The following is a 26,351-nucleotide window of genomic DNA, read 5'->3' as shown; positions in this document are numbered from 1 at the left end:
TCATTCTTTTTGCAACTCCATTTTGCTGAGGTGTATATGGAGTAGTCTTCTACCGTGCTATACCACACTTCTTACAAAATTCTTCAAATTCCTTGCTACAAAATTCTCCACCATTATCTGTCCTCAGCACCTTTATCTTCTTCTCTGTCTGATTTTCCACCAGAGCCTTAAATTCTTTAAACCTGTCAAAGACTTCAGATTTCTTCTTAAGAAAATATATCCATGTATTCCTTGAGAAGTCATCTATGAATGATACATAGTACACAGACTTACCCAGTGATGGAACCTTCACAGGTCCAAACACATCATTGTGCACAAGCTCTAATATCTGTTTCGTCCTATTACCACCAGAGGGGAAACTCACCCGATTTTGCTTCCCATATACACAATTTTCACAGAAATCAAAATCCAGAGAGCAATTATTCATACCTTCTACCATACCTTTACCCCTTTACCATGAAGTATTCGAAGGCCCTTCTCTCCAATATGTCCAAGCCTTTGATGCCACAACATGGTCTTCTCTTCAGAGACCACTAGATTCTCTACTCCATTTTCAGGAACCATAGAACTATTGCACCCATCAACAACAGTGCTACCTTGCAGCTTGTACAGAGTTCCAATCTGAACTCCCCGCATTAATATCAGTGTTCCTCGAATCATCTTGCAGGTATCTTTCTCGAACACCGTCTTTACACCTGCATCATCCAACTTGCTTACAGAAATTAGATTTCTGTCCAATGCAGGAATATGTAGAACACTCGGAAGTGTTCTAACCCTTCCACCTTGCAACTTCAACTTTACTTTTCCCCGACCAATGATTCTAGCCTTCCTATCATCTCCTAAGAAGACATCACCACCATCGTATTTCTCATACTCGTAGAACCACTCTCTATGGGGAGTGAAGTGAAAGGATGCACCTGAGTCAATCAACCATACCTCATGATCTACATGTGTCCTTGAAGAAGCCAAGTACACATCCCCACCTTCATCTGAGGTGGTTTTCGCCTCTGCAGAAGGAGCATCATTAGATCCATTTCCTTTATCAGGAGCTTTAGATTTACAATCCCTTCTGAAGTGCCCTTCCTTTCCGCATTTCCAGCACACCACCTTTGTAGGTTTTCCTGGAGATTTAGATCTCCCTCTAGATTTAGATCTCCCACTCGATGACTTATTTTTGTTTCTGTTCTGGGACCGTCCTCGTACAGACAAGGCATCACCATTCTGGTTGTCCATATTTTTCCGTCTCGTATCCTCCGTCAGCAAGGCTGAGACTATTTCATCAAACTGCAAAGCAGTTGCATTGCTACCTATTGCAATAACCAGACTATCCCACGAATCTGGTAGAGAACACAACATACTGATGCACTTATCTTCATCTGAAATTTTAATATCAACAGATAATAACTAACTTACCACAGTATTAAACGCATTCAGATGCTCTGTCACCAAGTCTCCATCCTTCATCCTCAGGTTATACAGCTTTTTCCGCAGGAACAATTTATTCACCAGAGACTTAGATTGGTACAAAGTCCCTAACTTGACCCACAAATCCTTTGCTGTAGCTTCCCCTGATACATTCATCAATACTGAATCTGAGACACACAATCGTATTGTGCTCTTTTCCTTCCGATCCAACTTCTTCCATTCTTCATCGGTCACTCCCGATGGTTTAGTACCCGGATCTATCGCGATCCACTGATCTTTATCCACCAACAGATCCTCCATCTTGAGTTTCCACAACTCAAAATTCTGACCATTGAACTTCTCAATCTCTATCTTTCCACTGCTCGCCATCTTCTTTCACCACCAGAATCGATCTCGCAGATCTCCCACTGAACAGGGTCTACCACAGGCCCGAGCGAAACCCCTCAGCAACAAAGGCGTCCCCTTGAAGCCAAAACAGCTTCGATACCAAATGTAAGTTTTAACCCTATACAGAAATTACCTACATACGAATTCTTAAACAAAGAAAATAAATAATGCGAGAGCATAACCCATAAAACACATATGCACAGAGATTTTTCCCTGGATCCCAAAACCGGGACTACCAGCTTGATTTTTCATTATGTTCCTTTCAATGTTACAATACATATTTATACATGCCGAAGCATCCAATACCATGGACCGAAAACCATCGCGTCCAATACCATGGACCGAAAACCATCGCGTCCAAAAAACATGTGCGAAAATCATGCAAAAAACCATAGGTGGGTCTGCCCAACCTAACATATGGTCCAAAACCAAAAATTTTCGAGGCACTGCCCCGGACCCCATAAAGTGGTGTTACGGGTGCCCTTCAAACCCCCTATTAACTACGTGGAAAGAATATAACACAACCCAACAAAAAACATGCACATAAACCACATTGCAATAAGGTGTCTAACAATACATCCAAACCTATGATAGAGTTTTCCAGTTGTTCATGGAAAGATAAAAATAATTACGCCGTAAGACGTTCCCTTTGAGAAAGACTACCCCAGGTGCCACCCTGCACCACTATGCACCTTCATATTTAATGTTAGATGATTGAATAATATTCGATCATCAGATTAATAGTCAGTTAATAGTTAATAATAGTTTCACCCTAATAGTGAGTTAATATAATAATAGTTAAGAGCCCCTCGCCAACCTTTTATATTGCGTGTCACCGCCTTTGAGAAATTGTCTTTTACATTTTTCTGAGTTATGAAGCTTCTGATCTCCGAGAAGAACATCACTCTTGTTTCATTGTTGAGAGTTTTCCTAAAGAAGGATTCGACAACATTGGAGAATCCCTGAATCCTACCACACACAAGGCCAAGAGAAAAGCAGGAAAAATAAATAGCCCAGGCATTAAACTTGACTTAGGATAAGCTCAACGAAATACTCCACCAACAGAGTCACAACTGAACAGGGATAAATTTGCATTCTTCAGTAAGAAATGGCCAAGGGTTGCATAACACATCTATCTGGGAAGCGATGTTGTTGCCAAAAATAGAGGGGTTCTCTGTGAGAATGGCATAACCCACATTGAATTGTATTGGTTTGTTTGTCCAAAATATTTTAAGTCAGATTTGGTGTATAAGACATTGTGGTTGCAAGATAGCCCTTCCGAAGACATCAAAAGTATTATGTATGATGTGTTTGGTTATTTTGAGGAGGTAAGAGAACTAAGTTGCAGAGTTCTTATTCATTGTTGTGAGGGAGTGTCTCGTTCAAACTCCTTGGTAACTGCATATCTCATGTGGAGAAAAGGTCAGAGCTTTCAAGATGCATTTCAATATGCTAAAACAGCTCGCGGTATCACAAATCCAAACATGGGTTTTGCTTTCCAATTATTACAGTTCTAGAAAAGGGTACATGCAATGAAAATATTTGGCCTAGCAAAATATACAATGGGAAAAATCAACTATGCAGTGGAATGTTAGAAGCATCATCACCTGCGCACAATATCTCTGATCCTTCCTTTCTCGAAAGTGATTCACCCCATGCAATTATATTGAAGGAGAACAATGACCGTGAATGGAAGTGTCCAATTTTGTATGAGTGACCCAAGATAGAAAAAATTGACATGTTTGATGCAGATTATCTTGGTTCTAAAGAAATTTTCATTTTATTAGCACCAAGCAAAGCCCGTGGGGATGCAGAGTTTCCAAAAGTAGTCTCTCTTTCTTTGGGTAGGTTGTGATTCAGTGGTTAAGAAAGAAATAGTTCAAGTGGATGGTAACATAGGTAGAAGTCAATTCAGAGATATTGACTAGGTACAAATTCATCACAATTTCCTCGAGCGAATGAATCTGCAACAAGATATTCCTATCATAGTATACAAGGTCTTCACTAGTATTCAGAAATTGTTTTTCTTATTTTAATTGAAATGTTTGATTTTGTTAACTAAACATGGTTTTTTACCCCCACAAATATCTATCATTATTGCGAGATACACAATTATGCCAAAATATCATAGATATGTTAGTTAATAGTCACTAATAAACACAAAATGAATATTTAGTAAGAAGAGAAAACTTCCTTACCCTCCCATGCTAGATACTCCAAATATCTTTCATATGATGACCTAAAATCCACACCATCTTTGTAAAAAATTACCTCTAGAAATATAAATGAAAAAATAGATGAAAAAATTTACCTCTAGAAATATAAATGAAAAAATACATGAAAAAAATTACCTTTAGAAATATAAATGAGAAAATACATGAAAAAGCACTTTGCTTTTCCCAACTGTGTTCCTCTTTGGTTATTTTTATTGTGTTGGGTCCTTTCTTGTTTCAGGGGCAGGGTGAAGCAAAGGGTTTGACATTTTTTTCCTTCTTAAGCTGCATCACATTTGATTTAGTTTTTTGGATTACCAAAGCATTAAAACCAATTTTAATGGTGTTTAATTGCTCTTTGATTCTGGTCGTTGAAGTTTGAAACTAATTCATGCCGTTTATATTGATTTTTGGGGCATTTAATTTTTTGAAAATTATGTAAATCTATTGATTCTAATGTTTGGAATTTGGAATTTTGGAGTGGGAATCTTTGTTGTTGTTTAAGAATAGATCTTGAAAATGATAGAGAAAATAAGAACCAAATGAGTTTTGGGATAATTTCATTAGAAGATTGAAGCCAATAACATGTATATAGAAAAGTTGCCCAAAAAAAAATAATAAGTTCGTTTACTGCATTTTTATAAAGATGGTGAGAAGAGGACAACCTGATCCTTTTAAAAAAAAGGTATATTGTCTTCCAGTCTCGATTTTCATTTTCTTCATTCTTTTTTTAGCTTTGTGCATGCAAATATTAATTTTCCTTTCGGGCTTTTATTTGGACTACTCTGGCAGTGCTAAACTTCTATTCTTAATATCTTATCGGTTGCAGTATATCCAAATAAACGGAGCTTTTCAAGGCAGTGGTCACAAGCTCGGGCTTGGTCACGCAACTATTATACGAATTTCGTCATCAATCTAGTATATCTAAACGAACTTTTGTATTATTGGCAAGCTTTTTTAGTGTAGATTATTGCAAAGTAACTGTAATTGATCCGCAGCTTGAAAAATTCGATGCAATTGTGCATCTATTGACTGCACCCAAATCAATACATTTGTTAGGAACTGTATATGCTCTAGTGTCTCTGCAGTCAGTTTTTCACAGCGAGATGATTTACAACACCAAAGGTGTTCACAAGAACCTCCTATGTCCCTTCTCCATCTCCTCGATGGAGTAACCAGAATAAATCAAACCCAACAAATGCTTTCCAATAACAATTTAAAGCAAAATCTAAATATTGTTTGGGCAATCAGCAGAATGCCGAGTGACACAATTAGCAGTAGGGATTATGGGGTAGCTAACTACACTGGAGATTAGTTACGCACAAGTATCTCAACAAATTTGTGGTCTTTAATTGCATTTTATTAACTTGAAAGCAAATCTCTGAAGGCATTTCTATCCTTTTAATGACCTTGGTCTTGGTGAAAATCACTTTAGTGGGCAACTCTAAATCTTGTTAACATGGCACTTAGATTTGTCCTCTTGTGGGGTACCTTTATTGCAATTGATATTCAGGAGCTTATATTTTGTCTCACTAGTGTCTTGTCATTTAACCTTTGACGTCCTTATTGTGGGTCTGATTTGAACCTCATATAACTCTTTTGCCTGACCTCAAAATTTATTCCACAACCTTGTTTTTTGAAACATATGATGCATATCATGAGACGGTTCAATAAAAAGTTCCTCTAGATTTAAGATTCAATTGTCGTCGTTATTTTCTTAAGATTGTTCAAATTTCACTGCAATTAAATAAGTCCCTTCAAATGTTGTTATATAACTGTGCTTTACAACTAAGAAACAATAATGTGTGGTCATTCATTATTCAATTGAATTTATGGTTTTGTTTGATAAGTTACAGTAACCAGCAAATTTGTTGATATTTTGCTGCAAGTTGGTTGTGAACTAAATGGTAGGTTGGTTTTTACTTGAGAAGCTCGCGGTTGGAATACAATATTTAACACACACAAACCATACGAGCTGCTGCTATTCTATTGATCACACAAAATTTGATTTTTACAATGAACTAGGTAAAGGGCATTTAAACCTTTACTAGAGACTTGCCTACAATAACTTGACATGCAACCACACACTAAACTAGTCTATCACTTAAATTGACTTGAATCAACACTCAATTAACTGACTCTCTAATTTTAACCAATCATTCATGCATGCAGAAATAATTACAATTTCTAACAAAAACCATTTTGACTTGAATCAACACTCAATTAACTGACTTTCTAATTTTAACCAACTATACATGCATGCAAAAATAATTACAATTTCTAACCGAAACCATTTTGGAATAGAACTATGGATTGTACAACTACTTAATTGAAATAGAAAAATTAAGGATTTGGTTGAGATGCAGCAGATATATAAAGTAGATGTCTTTGTTATGCTTTATTGAAAGTAAAATAATTTAACGGAGAATCCTACACAAGAATCTGCGTTCTACACTGGGTTTGGAAGTGGTTAAGGATATAAGATTGTTTTAGTCAATATGTTATTGGTAATTGTTTTCTGTGGTTGAGGATGTGGACCTTACATCTCATTATGGATCTTTTTTGTAGATGTAAGAACACTATCAAAAACCAAAACAACACTACAACAACATTGAATGACCAAAACAACACTGCAACAACATTGAATGGCTTACATACATTACTTTTATAAGCAACGGAAAATATTGTAACTAAACTTACATATGCAAGAACTAGTGATATGGGAACAATTATAAGCAACGGGAAATATTGCAACTAAACTTATAAGGGAACAATTAGAAATGAAGCAACTACAAGTGAACAATTGCACATTCATAATCTTAGAGGTGAATAACAGAAGAAACCACTTGAAAGTAACAACAACATTGAATGGCTTAGCATACATTACTTTTATAAGCAACGAGAAATATTGTAACTAAACTTACATATGCAAGAACTAGTGATATGGGAACAATTATAAGCAACGTGAAATATTGTAACTAAACTTACAAGGGAACAATTAGAAATGAAGCAACTACAGGTGAACAATTGCACATTCACAATCTTAGAGGTGGAGTATTAATAACAGAAGAAACAACTTGAAAGTAACAACAATGCCACCTCATGCATTTATATTTCCATGTAATATAAATTAAAAACTTGAAATGGCAAACAAACCCTGCAAGCTGATATATAAAACAAAACGAAACCGAGGTTATCTATATCCGAACCAAAGATTGTGTTCAATCTAAATGGTTATTTGTTACAGGACAGGTCAGAGATTATTACTTTAATCTTGTGAGAGATTATTACCTTAACCTTGATATGTAGTGTTTTAGTTGTTTCTAATGTTAATATTAGGTTGTTCTTAGTTTTGTGGATTCCTTTGGATTTGATTTTGGTGATTTGTTTTTCATTTTTTGTATTCCTCTTTATTATTAATATTCTTTATTATTAATATTCTAATAAGTTTATAAGGTCTTTGCTATTATTTTCTATGCTACTGCATTAAGGTATTTCCTTTGCCACATGTCCTTTGCCATATGTAATATAATTGCTAATAAATCATCAATAGTAAAGATGGCATCCCCCTCCTGAGGTTTACCAGCGTTCCGTGCAATATTATTATACATATTCAAAGCATAACACACGAATATTCATGTTCAGAAATAAATATTTCATGCGATATAAAGAAAGAAAATCGTTCGAGCATGCTCATCTTCTAATTACATGCAACATAAGAAGTTATCCTCATGAGTCATTGGGATAGCTATATTATGTGAGGCATAATAAAAAAAAAAATCGATAGCTATATTATGTGAAGCAAAATGGAAAGATGGTTCTCTATAACTACAGAAAAATGGAAAACATATCTCTCAAACATTATAACTACAGAAAAATGGAAAACATTTGCTTGGATTGAATTTGATGCCGAACATCATATTCGATTAAATTCAAAATAATTCTCAAATATAAACTGTTATAAACTGTTTAAAGATAATTCAATGACTTACTACAATGTACATATATAAAATGGATGTCAAAACGATGAATCACACTGGTTGGTTCGAAACACGTCCACAAATGATTTATCTTGTGATTTTCCTAGAAAATCTTCTCTTAAACTTGATATGGATTACAGAAGCCTCAATTCAACAATAATAAACCCTTTCAATAAGCAAAAGACTATCCCCTGATCAATCTTCATCATCTGTATGTATTCGCCATGCCAACGATTTATTCATTGTTGGCAAGCATCTTTCCTCCTGCTAGAACAAATCTCTGTGCTAATCCGACTCTACATTGTCCAAGATCCAAGGATGATCTACATGATTCCAATCGTCACGATTAAACAAAGTTTGGATATCAAGAAACTGGAAAGAAAATAAAAACTAACTCAAGATTTGAACCATCACGTTCAAACAGTAATTTAGTACCTCGCCCATCCTAACAAATGTTTGGATATCAAGAAAGTGGAAAGAAAATAAGAACTCACTCAAGATTTGATTGCAAGAAAATCTGCGCGTGCGATCCTTCTGCAGCATTCCAAGAACGAGATGCTTTGCGGATTCCGATATGGAGGGCAAGGAGGGGTCACTCAGCTTCGGTTCTGTATTTTGTATTTGGTCATACATGACCGCGGCATCCTCAACTGGATAAAACGGTGTCCTCCCGAAGAGCAGACGGTACAACACCGCTCCTGCGCTCCATACATCAACCTCGTACGAGTACCCAGTTCCGCCCAACATCTCTGGAGCAGAATATCCCAATGTCCCCACGTTGTCCATTTTGAGTACATTCTGATGACCTGCAAAAATAAATAATCCATCAATGTACTACAAGGGACTGCAAAATTTACAAATAAATCTTCAAGAAAGTTTCTGCAACGTACCAATACAAATTGACCTATCAAAATTCCCAAGTTTAAAATCCCATGAACAGGGGTCTGCATTCTTTGCAGTGTTTGTAATAAAGATGCTCGACGGCTTTACGTCTCTGTGGATGATATTCCAATGGTGGCAGTCTTGAAGCGAATGGACAAGAGATGTGATAATTGCGGCTGCTAGACTCTCAGGAACGGCGCCATAGCCGTCAATAAAACGCTGGAGATCTCCCCCATCACACAGCTCTAAAATCATGTACACATCCTTTGACGAGCCATATTTCCCCACCCTTTCCTGCAGGTAGTGGGCTATGGGCTTCAAGGTTGCTGGGTGTCTGCCAAGAGTTTGGAATATCTTCATTTCATTCAATGCATTATTGGTCGCGGGCATCTTTTTACACGCGAATTGCTCTCCTGTTGTCCTGTCAATGCATTTGTGTACCACTCCCAACCGTCCTTTACCAATCTCCTCCCGAAATTCATAAAGCTTCTCGACGAGAGATTCGTGAGCGTCTTCATCTTCATCCCGTCTGCTCCAACAATGGCACAAAATATTTATAGCTTGCATGGCTTTAACGTCCTTCAAACGATTCATGATATAAATTTAATCGGAGCAGTTTTTTCGAATCTAATCGCGAACCCACGGGTGGATAAAGAACAGCCTCGAGATTCAAGAACAGCCTGGCTTCTCGGTTGTACCGGTAAAGAGGAGCGCTCAGAATCCGAAGAAGAAGCAGAAGCAGAATGCGATTGCGAGGAAACAATGTAAGCAGCGGTATCTATTTATACCATTTCTTACTATTACCATAACCAAACCGTCGTTATAGAACTGTTATTTGAGTATTACCAGAAGGAACGATTGTTCAAAGATAATTTGGGATAACGTATGAATCGAGAAATGCATCCGTTGGGATGTGGTGAAGGCTGCATGATTCATAGAAAAGGATATACGTGGTATTTGATGGACTATGGTGGCAACGGGTGTTTCTTGACCTGTATCTAATTTTTTTTTAATGAAAAAAAACGCTAGATAGCATTCTGTTTCTTGACCTGTAGCCATTCTTTCCAAGTGTATCATCCATGCACTCTCTGAAGGCTCTAGGTGGCCATTAATATCATCATAACCATGTAATATCTGAGCCTTCGTCAAATCGTCCCAGCTGCAATAAATTGAAAAAGAGGGTCGTATTATTATTTATAGGCAGAGGATCTGGTTGGGAGGTTATTTCCTGTTTTCTCATTATACATTGTTGACCTAGATAGCATTCTACATCTCCAGAATTGTAAACTAACCTAGATAGCATTCTACATCTCCAAAATTGTGTAACTATTTTGGAGGACGCAAATTATGCATCCTCGACCATCGGGAGAGGACCTTCTGAGCTACTTCAGCTGAACAGATAGTCTCTTGAATGTACAGAATGGATGGTCGATGTTTTTGAATCAACCTATTCATGGATCGTTCTTTGGAGGCCATCCCTATGCCCCTCATATTATGGGATAGCACAATCATCCTTTCACCTGAGGGGGATGCTTTGCTAAGGGCCCCAAGTATCATTTGCTACCTACCTTCCAGTATTTCTCTTTCCGCGGCATTTGGCACTACAAACCAAGAAGGGACTGCAATTCTAAGTCTGCCATGAAGCCCGGTACGAAATAGAATTTATTTACAGTAAAATCCCTAGCTACTGTAGCAAATTGGCTTTGAGCCCTCTCCCAACCTGCTAAGGAAGAAGGGTAGCAAGGAAGGGGTAGGAGGGAAATTAAATGATTAGATTTTAGCAATTTGTAAATTTGTCAATTGCAGCAGGAAATTAAATTTTAATGGGTCAATTTTAGATTTTAGAGTGGCCCAAAATTAGATTTTAAAAATTTGTCCATTGTTTATTGTTTATGTTGCTATTATTGAGTAGGAGGATTCTTTGCATAGAGGGGTCTACAAAATGATAATTTTGGATTGAATTGAGGTATCAATAAAAATTTAAATATATATAATGAGAAATGTTGTTAAGATCCATTACATGAAATTGTTAAAAGATTTCTTTAAGCAAGTATGTTCATATAAAGAGGGAAAGAGAATATGAGGTTTAACATAAGGTGAACATCAACTAACTTTTAAGGTGGAAAATATTTCTAATTCTATGAATAATGTTATTAATAAATTCAAATAGTCTTAGGTAGCCCATTATTTTTGGGGAATAATGTTATTAATAAACTTTAAGTAGTTGTAGGTAGCTCAAAAATACCTTATTAGAAGTTAGTCATAGTTTAGTTTACATTACTCATTCACATTAGTTATTTTTAGTTGTGTTACTTATTAGTTAGTCACATGTTTTAACCCGTGACTAAACTAGTCATTTATGTTAGTTGTTTTTAGTTGAGTCACTTAAAATTGCTAATTTTTGGTAGTATTTCACTTGGAAAAGTTGGGGTGACTAGCTTTTTTAGTCACCTAGTCACTATTTTCTCATTTTCTACTAGTGTAATTTGTCCAAAATTCTAACATATTTAACAGTTTTAACATGATAAAAAAAATCATCTATCGTATTATGAAACAAAAAATTGTAAGTTAACATGTAGGAAATCAAGATTCAGAAGAGGTGATAGGTGCTTGATCTTTGGCACTGGAACTCAGGGGAGCTAGAGGAGCAGGATCACATTGGAGAAGGGACTTGATATAGCCCAACAACATATGCATTATACAAATAAGGTTGTAGATTTGCAGTTGTTCATGAAATTTTAATCAAGATCATAAGACAAAAACCTACTCTACTGCTCTGCGGACATTAATTCACAATTAAAAAAAAAATTCTCTGATATGCAAGAAGAAATAACACATATGCAACAAGTATTTTTATCTGGGGAAAGAAATATGCTAAAAATCCCAATTCCCACTTCCATTAATCAAATGAATAGAGATGTATTACAATTTTTTTTCTTAATCAAGCACACTCTGCAAGTGCGTAACCTATCTCTTTGCTCACTAAAGGCCTCTAACCCAAATTTATTCCATTTTTGCCTCTGCTTGAGCTCCTATTTCCTCTCAGTGTTCCTTGATCTAAGCGAACTTTTGTATTATTGGCAAGCTTTTTTAGTGTACATTATTGCAAAGTAACTGTAATTAATCCGCAGCTTGAAAATTTTGATGCAATTGTGCATCTATTGACTGCACCCAAATCAATACATTTGTTAGGAACTGTATATGCTCTAGTGTCTTTGCAGTCATTTTTTCACAGCGAGATGATTTACAACACCAAAGGTGTTCACAAGAACCTCCTATGTCCCTTCTCCATCTCTTCGAGGGAGTAGCCAGAATAAATCAAACCCAACAAATGCTTTTCCAATAACAATTTAAAGCAAAATCGAAATATTGTTTGGGCAATCAGCAGAATGTCGGGTGACACAATTAGTAGTAGGGATTATTGTAAATGTGTTAGAAAACTTGCACAGATGAATTTAGCTAGTAAAGGTTGAACACACAACTTTGCAGAGCAAAAACACTAAAAGAAAATCGAAAGAACAAAAGAATGATTCATTAGAAAATAGGTTACAATGCTCATGATATAGCATTACTGGGTGAACATCCCAAGGTAATGCACTATAGTGGTGATCAATGAGAATACTCAACACCTACAACAAGTTTCGGAGAGAACTAGCCAGTTGCGGAGTGAAAGAAGGAGAAAATCAGGGAGTAAATCATGCAGAAAAACTAACCAGTTACGGAGTTAAAGAAGGAGAAAATCAGGGAGTAAATCATACAGAAGAACTAACCAGGAGTTAAAGAAGGATCAAATCAAGGAGTAAATCATGCAAAAGGAATCTTGCATGTGGTCCCATGCCCTAACTCATAGTTCGCATGTAGGTGTGTAGTACTTCCAACACCCCCCCCCCCCTGAACACCACTATGGGGAAAAATAGAAATGTACCCTGGAAACTAAGGCCAAAGGTCACCCAAAATATAGTGCAACTTGTACTAAAATTGAGGAAAGAGGGAAAACCTCATGGGAAAAACCCCCCTCAAAATACAATGTAATCAAAAGAAAAGAGGAAGAAAAGACAGTTGCTAAGCAACTGTGTCCTTCACTCCAAGACGATTGCGCAGAGAGCGAAACTTCTGCTTAGTGAATTTCTTAGTGAAGATGTCTGCAATTTGTTCTGCTGAGGGACAGAACTGCAAATCAATGACCCGATCATGTACTAAGTCTCTGATGTAGTGCATATGGATCTCTATGTGCTTCATCCGTTGCCGTTGTACTAGATCCCTGCAAAATTTGAGAGTGCTCTGGTTGTCACACCAGATGACAATGGGCTTGTGGAACTGGACGCCCAACTCAATGAGGAAGTGTTGTAGCCATAGAGCATGAATGGTGATGTTGACTACTCCTCTGTACTCAGCCTCAGCTAAAGAGAGAGCAATAGCAACCTGCTTCTTGCTCGACCAACAAATAGGGCCAGATCCTAGACTGAGTGAATATCCGGAGGTGGATTTGCGATCAATGTTGTCTCCCGCCTAATTAGAATCTGTGAAGCCAAGGAGATTCAATGCAGTGCCTGCTGCATAGTGAATCCTGAAGGTGATGGTGCCCTGCACATATCAGAGGATGCGCTTGGCAGCATTCCAATGTAGCTCATGCGACTCCTGCATGTATTTGGAAATTGTCCCTCCTGCATATGAGAGATCTGGTCTGGAGTGGGTGAGGTACAATAAGCTCCCCACTAGCTGTCGGTAGAGAGTGCTATCAACTAATGGAGTGTCACCTCCATCCTCAAGGTGGACCCCAGACAGAAAAGGAGTCGGTGTTGGCTTGCAGTCAGTCATGCAAAATCTCTCGAGGAGATCTCGTGCATACTTAGCATGAGAGAGTTTGATGCCTGTGGCATCTTGGCTGATCTCAAGACCAAGAAAGAAGTGTAATGGACCCATGTCCGTCATCAAGAACCTATCATGCAAGGCCCTCTTGACTGTAGCAATGGCTGAAGCCGAGCTGCCGGTGATTAGGAGATCATCCACATACAAAACTAAGATAAGAAGAGAATCATGTGTCCTAAGCATGTAAACATTTGGATCAAACTTACATCTTTCAAAGTTTTGTGATAAGAGAAAAGAATCCATCTTCGCATACTAAGCTCTCGGGGCCTGCTTAAGGCTGTAGAGAGATTTCTTTAGTCTGTAGACCAAAGATGAATCCTGAATGAAACCATGTGGTTGCTCCATGTAGATCTCCTTAGATAGGTCTCCGTGAAGGAAGGCATTCTTCACATCCATCTGATGTACTTCCCACCCCTGGGCAGCCGCAATGGCAAGTGTAAGGCATATGGAATCCATCTTTGCCACTGGAGCAAAGGTGTCGTCATAATCAATTCCATGCACTTGTTGGAAGCCTTTGGCTACTAGCCTTGCTTTCCGTCTGGTGATTTGCCCATCTGCAGCACTCTTGGTCCTGTAGACCCATTTGCATCGGACAAGTTTCCTTTCTGAAGGAAGGGGGACCAGATCCCAAGTCTCGTTCTTGAGGAGGGAGTTACACTCCTCCTCCATGGCGGACTCCCAAGATGGATGCCCAGCATCGTCAGCATAAGACTGTGGATCAGAAGACTGAACCAAATGGCAATGCCAGGATGACGATGGTTCAGTGGTAGTGAGGACAAGAGGAGGCTCAATAAACTCTGAGCTAGTCCTCTGCAGATCAAAATTATCCCCCACAAGACCATTTCTAGCAGCTGGGTGATCTTGTGCATATATCTCACGTAAGCTCCTTGTTCTCTGATTTAGTCCAGGGGAATATGATTCACTGCTAGAAGCCCGATCTGGGCTTGGATGTGGATCATCATTTTCATGCACTAGATTTGTATCTGAAGACTTTTTCTCTGCATCTGCATGCTCTACCTCGGCATCTACATGCTCTGTATCTGCATCTGAGTGTACTGAGTCATCATCTCGGACATGAGGTAGATAAAAAGTGTCTGCATGCAGCGATTGAGGTGCATGCGAGAGACTTTCCTCAAATTTGACACTTCGCTCAATGATGAGCTTGTCCGTAGAGGGAATCAGGAGTCGGTATCCCTTCACACCATCAGGGTATCCAACAAAGATGCACTCAATGCTCTGTGGATCAAGAGCTTTCCTCTTTTCAGAGGGGATCCTGGCCCATGCTCGGGAGCCAAAAACACGGAAGTGGGTGACCTCTGGTTTAGTGCTGCTCCAAGCCTCAAAGGGGGTCTGATCCTTGACAAACCTATGAGGAGATTTGTTCTGGATGTAGTTAGCACATTTAAGTGCTTCAGCCCATAGCTTATGAGGCAGTGACTTAGCATGAAACATGCCGGAAGCCATCTCTTTAAGAGATCGATTCTTTCTCTCAGCAACTCCGCTCTTCTGCGGAGTGTATGGAATTGTGTACTGCAACTGTATGTCAGACTAAAGGCAAAGATTTGAAGTGTTGTGTTAACATATTACCCCCATTGTCTGTACAGAGGGCTTTGATCTTTCTCTCTGACTGTGTCTCAACTAGTGCTTTGAAATCTTCAATGTGTGCAAAAACTTTAGATTTGGCCCTGAGAAGATACACCCAAGTATACCGTGAGAAATCATCAATGAATGTAAGCACATAACTTGCTTTGTTGATGGAAGGATGAGGAAAAGGCCCCATGAGATCACTACGGATCAGATCTAGAGGAGAGGATGCTCTGTGAGTCTTTTCGGTGTCAAACTTTTCTCTAGGATGTTTGCCAAGGACACACCCTTCACAAACTCCTTTGGAGAAACTGATATTTGGCAAGCCTTCCACCATCTCATTCTTGCTTAGTTGCTGCATATACCTGTAATTTAAGTGACCAAACCTCTCGTGCCAAAGCCTACTACTATCATCAGCATGTGTAAGCAATAAGGAGGATTCAGATGGGAGGTCCTTTGCATGCATCCAAAGAGGAATAGACTTCCTTTGCAGCAGCCATATGATGTGATGCACCAGAATCTATAATCCATGCATCAGGAGAAGAATTACTTTCAACTAAAGCATAAAAATTGTTACCTTTCCCATGTGGATGATCCTCAGTTTTCTTCTTGGCGCCCTAAGGGAAGTGGTACCCAAGGTTGTGCTTCTGAAGGATTTTTGTCATTTGGTCAATTTGTTTCTTCATGCAAGAGGATTTTGGATGGAGTCCTCTTTGACAATAGGTGCATATGTTTCCTTTCTTCCCTTGCTCATTTCTCGAGCCAGAGGATTCATTGAAGGGCTTGGTGAACCCTTCCTTCTTTGGATGGGAATGTGTTTTTCCCTTGTCTTTTTGCTGCTAATTTTTCTGATTTGAATCAGATCTGTGATTTTTATTGTGGCTGCCATCATGCACAGCAAGTGCATGCGCTTTTGGAGGTTTGATTTTCCCCATGCCAATGAGTTTATCTTGCTCGAAAATAAGGGACTCCATAAATTCTTTGAGAGAAGGCATAGTGTAGGATTTATCTGTTGCGAGCCTTACTGAATGAAATGTAGACACAAAAACGGAATATTCCAGTCCAAGCTTTGACATAATAGAGAGAACTTGGCGACTCTCCTCCTTGGATTTGTCAATTCCACAACCCTTGAGTTGCAGCAATAGATCATTATATTCGGTGAAGAAGTCTTGAATTCTGTCATAGTTTTGTGGATCCAATGGCAGCAGCTCCACTTTGAGCAAATGTCCTTTCATCTCATCCTGTTTCCTATAAAGATCTTCAACCTTTTTCCAAATCTCATTGGGAGTATTGCAGGCAGATAGATGAAACTGCAACTCTGGAGAGATGCACATGCATATGGATCCGTGGGCCTCATCCATACAGTTGAGGTACTTGGATTTCTCTATGGCCGAAGTGGGTTCTACTTCTGTAGCCATGGTAATCCTATACAACGTTTTATGACGAAGGTATCGAGCCATTTGGTCCTTCCATTCATGATAGTTGTACGGTGTTAGGATCGATGCTTTGGGAAACTCCATTTTTCTATCGATCTTCGATCTCCAAACTGTAATACCTGCAAAATAAAGTGTTGGTGCGCCTTTTATCTAGCAACCTGTGGGCTCTGATTCCATGTCAATGTGTTAGAAAACCCGCACAGATGAATCTAGCTAGTAAAGGTTGAACACACAGCTTTGCAGAGCAAAAACACTAAAAGAAAATCAAAAGAACAAAAGAGTGATTCATTAGAAAATAGGTTACAATGCTCATGATATAACATTACTAGGTGAAGATCCCAAGGTAATGCACTATAGTGGTGATCATTGAGAAGACTCAACACCTACAACAAGTTCCAGAGAGAACTAGCCAGTTGCGGAGTGAAAGAAGGAGAAAATCAGGGAGTAAATCATGCAGAAGAACTAACCAGTTGCGGAGTTAAAGAAGGAGCAAATCAGGGAGTAAATCATGCAGAAAAACTAACTATTGTGGAGTTAAAGAGGAGCAAATCAAGGAGTAAATCATGCAAAAGGAATCTTGCATGTGGTCCCATGCTCTAACTCATAGCTCACATGTAAGTGTGTAGTACTTCCAACAATTATGGAGTAGCTAACTACACTGAAGATTAGTTACGCACAAGTATCTCAACAAATCTGTGGTCTTTTATTAACTTGAAAGCAAATCTCTGAAGGCATTTCTATCCTTTTAATGACCCTGGTCTTATCTGTGGTCTTTTATTAACTTGAAAGCAAATCTCTGAAGGCATTTCTATCCTTTTAATGACCCTGGTCTTGGTGAAAATCACTTTATTGGGCAACTATAAATCTTGTTAACGTGGCACTTAGATTTGTCCTCTTGTGGGGTACCTTTATTGCAATTGATATTCAGGAGCTTATATTTTGTCTCACCAGACTTGTGTCTTGTCATTTAACCTTTGACGTCCTTATTGTGGGTCTGATTTGAACCTCATATAATTCTTTTGCCTGACCTCAAAATTTATTCCACAACCTTGTTTTTTGAAAACATATGATGCATATCATGAGACGGTTCAATAAAAAGTTCCTCTAGATTTAAGATTCAATTGTCGGCGTTGTTTTCTTAAGATTGTTCAAATTTCGCTGCAATTAAATAAGATATTTTTCCCTTCAAATGTTGTTATATAACTGTGCTTTACAACTAAGAAACGATAATGTGTGGTCATTCATTATTCAAATGAATTTATGGTTTTGTTTGATAAGTTACAGTAACCACCAAATTTGTTGATATTTCTAAGTGGTAGGTTGTTTTTTACTTGAGAAGCTCGTGGTTGGAAAGGCAAAAGAGAGAAACACAATATTTAACACACACAAAGGATAGGAGCTGTTGCTATTCTATTGATCACACAAAACTTGATTTTTACAATGAACCAGGTAAAGGGCATTTAAACCTTTTCTACTAGAGACTTGCCTACAATAACTTGACATGCAACCACACACTAAACTAGTCTATCACTTACGACTTGAATCAACACTCAATTAACTGACTCTCTAATTTTAACCAATCATTCATGCATGCAGAAATAATTACAATTTCTAACAGAAACCATTTTGACTTGAATCAAAACTCAATTAACTGACTATCTAATTTTAACCAACTATTCATGCATGCAGAAATAATTACAATTTCTAACAGAAACCATTTTGGAATAGAGCTATGGATGACCATTTTGGAATAGAACTATGGATTGTAAAACTACTTAATTGAAATGGAAAAATTAAGGATTTGGTTGAGATGCAGCAGATATATAAAGTAGATGTCTTTGTTATGCTTTATTGAAAGAAAAATAATTTAACGGAGAATCATACACCAGAATCTGCGTTCTACTCTGGGATTGGAAGTGGTTAAGGGTATAAGATTGTTTTATTCAATATGTTATTGGTAATTGTTTTTTGTTGTTGAGGATGTGTACATTACATCTCATTATGGATCTTTTGTGTAATGTAAGAACACTATCAAAGACCAAAACAACACTACAACAACATTGAATGGCCAAAACAACACTGCAACAACATTGAATGGCTTACATACATTACTTTTATAAGAAACGGAAAATATTGTAACTAAACTTACATATGCAAGAGGTAGTGATGTGGGAACAATTATAAGCAACAGGAAATATTGTAACTAAACTTACAAGGGAACAATTAGAACTACAGGTGAAGAATTGCACATTCACAATCTTAGAGGTGGAGTATTAATAACAGAAAAACCACTTGAAAGTAACAACAACATTGAATGGCTTAGCATACATTACTTTTATAAGCAACAGGAAATATTGTAACTAAACTTACATATGCAAGAACTAGTGATATGGGAACAATTATAAGCAACGTGAAATATTGTAACTAAACTTACAAGGGAACAATTAGAAATGAAGCAACTACAGGTGAACAATTGCACATTCACAATCTTAGAGGTGGAGTATTAATAACAGAAGAAACCACTTGAAAGTAACAACAATGCCACCTCATGCATTTACATTTCCATGTAATATAAATTAAAAACTTGAAATGGCAAACAACCCTGCAAGCTGATATATAAAACAAAACGAAACCGAGGTTATCTATATCCGAACCAAAGATTGTGTTCAATCTAAATGGTTATTTGTTACAGGACAGGTCATAGATTATTACTTTAATCTTGTGAGAGATTATTACCTTAACCTTGATATGTAGTGTTTTAGTTGTTTCTAATGTTAATATTAGGTTGTTTTTAGTTTTATGGATTCCTCTGGATTTGATTTTGGTGATTTGTTTTTCATTTTTTTAATTCCTCTTTATTATTAATATTCTAATAAGTTTATAGGGTCTTTGCTATTATTTTCTATGCTACTGCATTAAGGTATTTCCTTTGCCACATTTCCTTTGCCATATGTAATATAATTGCTAATAAATCATCAATAGTAAAGATGGCATCCCCCTCCTGAGGTTTACCAGCGTTCCGTGCAATATTATTATACATATTCAAAGCATAGCACACGAATATTCATGTTCAAAAATAAATATTTCATGCGATATAAAGAAAGAAAATCGTTCGAGCATGCTTATCTTCTAATTACATGCAACATAAGAAGTTATCCTCATGAGTCATTGGGATAGCTATATTATGTGAAGCATAATAAAAAAAATCGATAGCTATATTATGTGAAGCAAAATGGAAAGATGGTTCTCTATAACTACAGAAAAATGGAAAACATCTCTCTCAAACATTATAACTACAGAAAAATGGAAAACATTTGCTTGGATTGAATTTGATGCCGAACATCATATTCGATTAAATTCAAAATAATTCTCAAATATAAACTGTTTAAAGATAATTCAATGATTTATTACAATGTACATATATAAAATGGATGTCAAAATAAAAGAATTATAAACCCTTTCAATAAGCAAAAGACTATCGCCTGGTCAATCTCCATCATCTGTATGTATTCGCCATGCCAACGATTTATTCATTGTTGGCCAGCATCTTTCCTCCTGGTAGAACCAATCTCTGTGCTAATCCGACTCTACATTGTCCAAGATCCAAGGATGATCTACATGATTCCAATCATCACGATTAAACAAAGTTTGGATATCAATTTTTAGTTTCTCATTTTTGGCTAATATCTAACTATTTCTGCATTTGCTCCTTAACATTGCAAGCATTCAGTATTTTCTTGAGTAGAGTCGGCTAACTGTCTTCCGCTTTTAGTTGAGCTAAGCAAACAGAATCGGCAAGAGCTGGCGCCATCTTCTCAGCAAAATGGATTATATACTTGAGAGTCATTCACTGACTCTGTGGCTTTACCGTGTATGCCCAGTAATAATCCCAGTTCAACTTGGTTAACCTTTGGATTGCTTCTGCCTTTTCTTTAGCTTTCTGTTTCCAGTTTGTTTTCCTTATTGCTTTCTTGCAATTTCCGGGGCTTGCAGGTGATTGAGCAATTAGAAGCTTTCATTCTCGAGCAATTTTCTCAGCGATGCGCGATTAGCGCTAGGCGCTAATCGCGCATCGGAAACTGCCTCCTTGCCTTGATCCGGGCTTCTCTGATGCGTTTTTCGCCTTTTGCGCCTCTTTCTCTTATCGGGTATAAACCTCAAAATTTGTAAAAATAATGATTTCGTGAGCTCTTGACCCTAAGCATTAAACTGTCTGTTTCTGATATCAGCATCGTTTAGTACCCATTTAACAATGGTTGTATATGAGAGATCTGTAATGGATGGCTTAGCAGAATTCTTTGAATCTGCGGCTCTGTTGCATGCAGTGTCTGTGTATAAGGGCGCTATTTCTCTGTCTTTGGACATTGGAGCCTTACCCTTTTTCCCCATAGTTTCCTGCACATTTCTTTGTGTAAATTTTGTTCTTCATTCCTGCAGTTCACAAGTGAGGTGAGAGTAATGATAATAAATAATGACAGGAAAGCTTTAAATGCCAAGGATATGCAAAAACACGCCACCTTACGTGAACTAGCTCTTCGGAAAACACAAAACCATATTTTATTAACAACTGGCATGTAACTCATTAATTATCATTAAAGCGCGTAACCGGTTCTTGGTTTATGGAAAAAAGCTTTTTGCATAACGAGCCAGAACCAACTGCGATGGAGAGATTTTGCGATTTGGTTTGCAATATCGCAGATTGCTGCATCGCATTACTGCAATATCATCGTGTTGTTCTATCGCAAGGTTGCTTGATCACAATATTGCAATATCGCAATATCGCCTAATCGTTACTGTTGATGTGCTTTATGCGAATTGCGATTTTGCGATATGCAACATCACATATCAGTGATTTTTAGGTTTCCAATGTGAGTGCTCATTAATGCATGCGATGCGATGGAGTTTCGCATTGCAATCTCTCCTTTTTTTATCATTTTGGCTCATAAGAAGGTACCCTATCATTCTTTGCGCGATGCGATATTTCTTAAGGAGTGACTTTACTTTCTTCATCATGAAACTTAAGCCTTTTAGATTTTTCAAAAGTATTTTCCTAAGTCCATGATGGTAAATTTTATCCAAAAGGAAATATAAGCACTAATTGATTTTTTAAATTTTTTGACTAAGGGCCCCCACTTATTTAGTATTAGCAATAACACCAGATAAGGAGGGAGGTTGTTGGTGGCCACAACACATCCTTATGGTCGAGCGACTATGTTCCTCTCCCTTATGATCAAGCCCTACCCGGGGCATCCTCTCTTGTTAGTTGAGTAAGAAATACCTCACCCTTATGGGTGAGAAATAAAGAACCTTGGGTCTTGAGAGCCAGCTTAATGCTTTCAAGGTCTCGTCGCTTCGGTGAATCACTTGAGCCTCGATACATTTTTGGTGCCATGGAGCTAGACCAACAAGCTATTATGCTTTCTTCGAAAGATGGCCACCCTTTCGGCTTTCAATACGTAACTAAAAGCCTATCTAAGAAGTTAGTGACTCCTAACTTTCAATATGATACACCTTACTTAGGGGTGTGACAAGTACACAAGCTCCTTCCCCTCCCTCTCCCTGGAACTCACCAAGTGCTTTCCTATTATTAGGTCCCTTTGGGGCGGGTGGGTGAATAGTAGGGGGGAGGGTGAGCAGCTTCTCACTCCTCATCCTCGACTGATTCACTTCAATGAATCACAGTTCCAAAGGCTTTAGGTAAACTGGTGCTTTATCAATTCCCTCGCATCCATCTGATGCATCTAATACATCAGGCATTGGACTTGCTTCACACTGCACCAAATTCCCATCAATCGATCAATCACTCAAGATGGAAAATTGTTCATGATTCCAGTCATGATGCGCAAGCAGGCTCGACCATAAGCCCACCACCCAATAAGCATCAAGGAAGGCAGGGCTCGTCTAACAGGAGAGGAATTATCGCAGTAATTACACCATGACCTTCTACATGACAACACCAACCACATCACATGCACTTGATAATATGTGAACACTAATGTGCATAACAATGCATATTCAACCAAACGCACAGGAAGCCATACTCCATGACAACACCTTCAACCTTTACATGCCGGCATCACTACAACCATGCTCAACACCATGCAAATGAAACAAGCACATGGAATACATGCATAAGGAAGACATATGAAACCAACATGAATGCATGACCAACACACAGCCCAAGGAGAGCACAACCACGCTTTGATACCACTCTGTAATACCCTCCTCCCACATCTACCCAAGAAACCGGTCGGCCAAGTTAAACATGTGACAAGAGGCTACAATGACATGATTCAACCTCCTAGTTAACCTTACAGAAATGGAATCGATGGAAACACAACATATAGACCTCCCTCAAGTGCTTCAGGACCCCAAGGAGCCAATTCACCACTCCAAGTGCCCAACCCCTAAGTTAACATAGAATTTAAATGAATTAAACCCAGAGTCGCTCCCATGAAAAGGCATGCATGCGACTGTAAACCTATAGTCGCTCCCACAGTGCCTACAAGGGTGAGACTATAGTCTCTATCAACCAGTTCTGTGCCAGAGACTGCGAGATTTAAGCCACTTTTTTAGGGCTAGTCTCAAAACCAATGCCTGAAACTTGATGAGACTTTCCAAGACAATAAATGAAACCAAGGAAAAGCCTCTAACAAAAACTCTATCAAGGGATTGATCTAAAAAAGCCTAACCATGACATAAATTTTGTCAAACACTTAGTAAATACGCAACCTACAGGTGTAAATAACAAATCTAAGCATAGGGGTCTCATACTTATCTGAGATTCACTATGAAGAATTGTCTCCTTATCACATTAGCTAAAATTTCATACATTAGGTCATAGATACAATGATCATTCAATAACAAGTAAGAACATGATGAGAGCCAAACATAACTATTGTCATAAAATACATACATAACCATCATAATAGGGACATAAATATCAATGAAATCACAGCAAACTACACCTCATATAATCCATCATAATACTCATAGAAATAACAGGAGAAATAACCTTTCATTGATGATGCAAAATCCAATCCTGGGTTGGGACTTCCATGTTCCACCTAGTCGTAGAATGGCTAAGCCAAATCTCTCTTCAGCCATTCACCCCTATGCCTTATTCGAAGCATGAATGTGGGATCTCATGGAAAACATCAATCAAAACTCATGAAGGGCTTCCAGAGGCCATCCACCTAAACCCATTAAATAGTGATTCCACCTCACTATCAGACATCACAAAACCAACATCAGATCGACCACTATCCCAACCTTCCAGGCCTCCAGAGTGTTTGTCCAACCAAGGCTCTAGGACTAGTAACTCAACACATAGCTTTTACCGGGCTCTAGAGCATTTGTCCAACCAAGGCTCAGGACTAGTAACTAAACCCAACAAGGGCTCCAGATCGTTTGTCCAACTAAGGCTCCAAGACTAGTAACTCAACCCAAGATGACACAAAACTCTAGAGTGTTTGTCCAACCAAGGCTCCATGACTAGTAACTCAACCCAAGCTATGGAACATGAGAACCAATAAAAAACAAACAATGCAAGTAAACCCACAATCACCATGGCTATCTAGGAAATTGTTGGAAATAATACTAAGAGGGGGGGTGAATCAGTATTATCTAGCAATTTAACAAATCTTCCTTATTTGATCTTTTGAATTATTCTTGCATATCAGTACCATAAAATAATGAGCATGAACAAAGAAAATAGACAGTCACACCAAAGAACACAAGATGTAAGGTGGAAACCCAATGTGGGAGAAAACCACCTGCTGCAATATGTCTCTATCTTCTTTCAATTTAGAAATTCTTTTACAATGATTTTGTACTGGTGCAGTCCTTTACCAGTACGCAGGCTGCAACCTGCAAAGAGCTACAACTCTCTCTCGTTTTCCAGTCTCTCCTGGAAGGGAGCTACAACCCCCTACTTCTTTTCATACAAGGACCACTTTTCATAAATTTTCAAACTGGATCCATAAGCATTAATTGATCATCAAGTGTAAGAGAATCACCCAATCAACTGTAGTAACCAGATCAACAATAATAGGACCAAAACCCAGAACACAACAATGAGAAACAAGGATTTTAAGAGAAGGAAGCACCCTGCTCAACTGCCAGCCTGAGTCCGGACTCACCCTGTTCAACTGCTAGCCTGAGTCCCTGGACTCACCCTGCTCAACTGCTGACCTGAGTCCCTGGACGCACCCTGCTCAACTGCTAGCCTGCGTCCCGGACGGACCCTGCTCAACTGCTAGCCTGCGTCCCTCGCACTGAGTCTATTGAACTGCCTGCGTCCCGGCGCACCAGAACCCTTCCTGCACCTGCGTCCGGCGCACCTGAAACGCTTCGCTCCTGCGTCCCGGACGCACCTGAACCCTTACTGTACCTACGTCCCTCTGGGCAAAGATGATTTCAAGACTTTAGAAGTAACCCAGACAATCAGATCTACAGATCCGAGCAAGAGCCGAAGAGATCTCGGTCCATCAGATTCGCCTTGTTTAGATCTAGACCAGATCTTACCCTCATAAGATGTTCAACCAAAAACATGATTAATCCAAATGAACTCCTTTGCTTTATATAGGCAAGCTCCTCCCCAAAACATGGAACAATACCACGAGCCGACACCATAGAAACACAAAACCGTCGGCTAGAAACCACACAAGAAACCCCCACGTGCTTTTCTCTGTCTTGAAATGTGTGCACTGGGTGGACGCACCCCCTGAACGGCTGGCCTGCGTCCCTGGACGCGGGTTCTGCATGGTATACCTGCGGGGACGCACTTTCTGAACAGATTGCCTGCGTCCTTCTTAAAAATAGAGAGCTGATCATCAAGAATAGTGATCTATCACCTGAATGGGTTGCCATCAAGGACAACACCTTAATCATAATGCCAACAATCTCCCCCTTTGGACTTGATGGAAACCTCATGATCTTCAGCTTCATTCTCCCCCTTTGACATCAAGGGCAAAGGGTATGCTCCCCCTACGCTCATGCTCCCCCTATGAACCTGATCTGCAGCAACGTACCACCATGAAAGAGATAGAGACATATTGCAGCTATTTCCAAGATCTCCTTCTCCATAATGCCAACAATGCATTATGTGCTCCCCCTGAGCCTATACCACCAATAAGAAGATGTTCAACAATAAGATGATGCATCAACAACCCCCAGCTTTTGCCTGAGGTATTCAAAAGTGTCCCTGGGCAACGGTTTGGTGAAAATATCAGCAACTTGTTCCTTAGAAGGAACATACTCCAACTTGACCTTCTGTTCAAGTACTTGTTCCCGGAGAAAATGGTACTTGATTGGTATGTGCTTGGTTTTTGAATGCATAACCGGATTCTTTGAGATGCTGATTGCACTTGTGTTGTCACATAAGATAGGGATTGGAGGTGTACAAGTGATTTGATAATCCTGCAAAGTCTGCATCATCCAAAGGAGTTGGGTGCAACAAGATGCAGCAGCAACATATTCTGCTTCAGCTGTAGACAAGGCAATTGAACTCTGTTTCTTGCTGAACCAAGATACCAGTCTGGAACCCATAAAGAACGCACCACCACTTGTGCTTT

General features: G+C 38.6%; 1 protein-coding gene across 1 annotated transcript in view; it reads right to left on the bottom strand.

Annotated features, from left to right (window-relative positions):
* Positions 1 to 26,351, bottom strand: part of LOC149150977 (uncharacterized) — an 83,299-nt gene that overhangs the window by 22,319 nt on the left and 34,629 nt on the right. Inside the window, exons 3-4 of the mRNA XM_089443002.1 lie at positions 8,896 to 9,416; positions 8,637 to 8,811 (exon numbers count right to left, since the gene is read on the bottom strand). Coding sequence (XP_089299128.1) covers positions 8,637 to 8,811; positions 8,896 to 9,416 — 696 coding nt within the window. The remainder of the gene's footprint in view (positions 1 to 8,636; positions 8,812 to 8,895; positions 9,417 to 26,351) is intronic.

The sequence above is a fragment of the Pinus tabuliformis genome, chromosome 9 (genome assembly GCF_031772625.1).
Source record: "Pinus tabuliformis cultivar Carrire ecotype Pingquan chromosome 9, CPIR1, whole genome shotgun sequence".
Taxonomy (NCBI): Eukaryota; Viridiplantae; Streptophyta; class Pinopsida; order Pinales; family Pinaceae; genus Pinus; species Pinus tabuliformis.
The sequence above is the reverse complement of the archived record's forward strand: the minus strand, read 5'-3'. Positions and strand labels throughout refer to the sequence as shown.